Source organism: Rhea americana, unplaced genomic scaffold, assembly GCF_003343005.1.
Source record: "Rhea americana isolate MKP2758 unplaced genomic scaffold, rheAme1 scaffold_212, whole genome shotgun sequence".
In the NCBI taxonomy this organism is placed as follows: Eukaryota; Metazoa; Chordata; class Aves; order Rheiformes; family Rheidae; genus Rhea; species Rhea americana.
The window spans coordinates 1-1,958 of NW_028186279.1; the positions used below are offsets into that span (position 1 = coordinate 1).

General features: G+C 44.5%; 1 protein-coding gene across 1 annotated transcript in view; it reads left to right on the top strand.

The window, feature by feature from the left end:
- Nucleotides 1–1,622: 1,622 nt before the first annotated feature.
- The window catches only part of BCL11A (BCL11 transcription factor A), a gene marked incomplete at its 5' end in the record, with an annotated part of 57,201 nt that continues 56,865 nt past the window's right edge, over nucleotides 1,623–1,958 (top strand). The window contains one exon of the mRNA XM_085304906.1: nucleotides 1,623–1,686. Within this exon, the coding sequence (XP_085161032.1) occupies nucleotides 1,623–1,686 (64 nt within the window). The remainder of the gene's footprint in view (nucleotides 1,687–1,958) is intronic.

The following is a 1,958-nucleotide window of genomic DNA, read 5'->3' on the forward strand; positions in this document are numbered from 1 at the left end:
GGCCGGAGCATCGGGCACCTGGGCCGGGAGGTTGGGTCGGCCCCGGTTTGAGAGAGGCGCCCGGCAAACCAGTGGCGAGACCRGGTGAACTGTGTTTCCGCGGTTCCTTTGCAGACCTGCTCTTTTTGGGGTTTTTTTTTGGTGTGTTTTTTTTTTTAAAAAACAAACAGTAATAACAAAAACATATTTTGTTGCCTCTACCTCCTTCAGGAGCCAAATGTTTTGTGGTGAACCCGGTGCCAGCCGGATTTCATACATGAGTATATAATTCTTGTTAATTAGCAATAATTTAYGTTAAGAGCACAGAAAACGTTGAGGTTACAGGTTTTATATCTGTACATTTGATCATCTTGTTATTTTCAAGAACTTTGCCTCCTATAAAATTAATTAGGTGAAATGTGGAGGTGTAATCAGCAACCTCTGAATTACCACTTCATTTCCTGGTTTTGATTGTAAATCAGCCCAGTCGGTACAGACTTTAGCAAAGTCTATTTTTGTTTAGGACTGCTTTTAACTGCCTGGTGTCTGCGCGCTGTGTTACCTTCCAGCGCTAAATAATACCGGCGGTGTCAGAAATAAATCAGGCCACGGGAAAATATTCTTCCTGAGTAATGACCGTGCCGGCTTCCACGCTGGCGACTTGCAAGGGGAGGGCTGTTTGTTTTGCATCCTCTGCTGCGGAGAGTTTGCAAACTGCAAGTTAGGTTTACTGGTTAGCCCAGTCTGGTGCGWGCAGCAAGCTACTGGGGGGATTTGGTTTGGTAATAATTTACTCTCTGCGCCCAAGCGCAAGGAACGGCCAGAGAGGGAAACCGCCGGCGCGGAAGTGCCGCGGGAACGTGCTGCTCTCTCCTCCGCGCCGGAGGAGCGTCGGCGCGTGTTGTGTATTGCCGTTTGGGCCGTGAGTTCAGCAGAAAAACCCCAGTGATTAAGATATTGTTTTTATTAATACAAACRTAACCTTCATATTCCTGTGGTTGACCTTACGTTAAATTAGAAGTGGTACTAGAGGCCAGAAATTACGGACTGTATCCCCGTGTCCTAGTTGGAGCTAAGGTACGGTAAGGTAGTGTGCTCCTCCAATATTATTTTACACGGCACAACTGGGAGCTACTCTAGATCTTCCTCCTCAATATTYAGCCTAGGTAGGGTTGAAATAAATTTAACCTGAGTTCGCTGGATTTTTTGCACTTTATCAAAATCAGTTCCAATATTGTGCCGTCAAATTAAAATCTATTTTTTGATTCTCTGTGGCTTTAAGTTCATTAAATGGGAAATTGGCAGCTAGCTAAAGAAGGTCAGACTGATTAACTGTTTAAGAGTTGCATTCGGTCTCACTTGTGTTACCTGGCAGCGTTGTGGGGTGTTTTGTGTTTGTGGTGCCCTCTCATTTTTGTTGTTGTTGTTAGTGTACACATTGCCTTGCGCGGGTACGGGAACACCGACACACGGCTGTTACTACTATTTTTTTTTTCTTGAAAGGCTATGGTGATGGATACTGCACACACGTTGCCAAGATATTTCTGTACAAAGTTTAAAAAAAATAAATAAAAAGCAAACAGAAAAGAAAGACACGTCTACCTTGTTAGAGCATCCGCTGACGATTATGTGAGCAGAAGTAGCCTCATAATGAAGCTTTTTGGAGCTCATTCAGAAAATTTGTCAACTTTGACAACATTAGGCAAGGTATTTTGAGCTTAAAGAAAGCACTTTTCCCTCTTGCCCTGCAGCGTGGCGCTCGCCTGGCCGTACGGCTTGGTGTGCGACGAGAGCCACCAGTACTAACACGCTCAAGAGAAATTAGGTGCTCCCTTTTCCGGGAAGAAAAAAAAAAATGACTAATTGGCTGATTTTCCTGAGTACTGAAAGATACCCTGTTCAGTTAATGCTCTGGGTGGAACTGTGAGTGGATTTGGTATTTAGGTGGGTTCTGAGCAGTAGGTGAAAGTCAGCAGTCC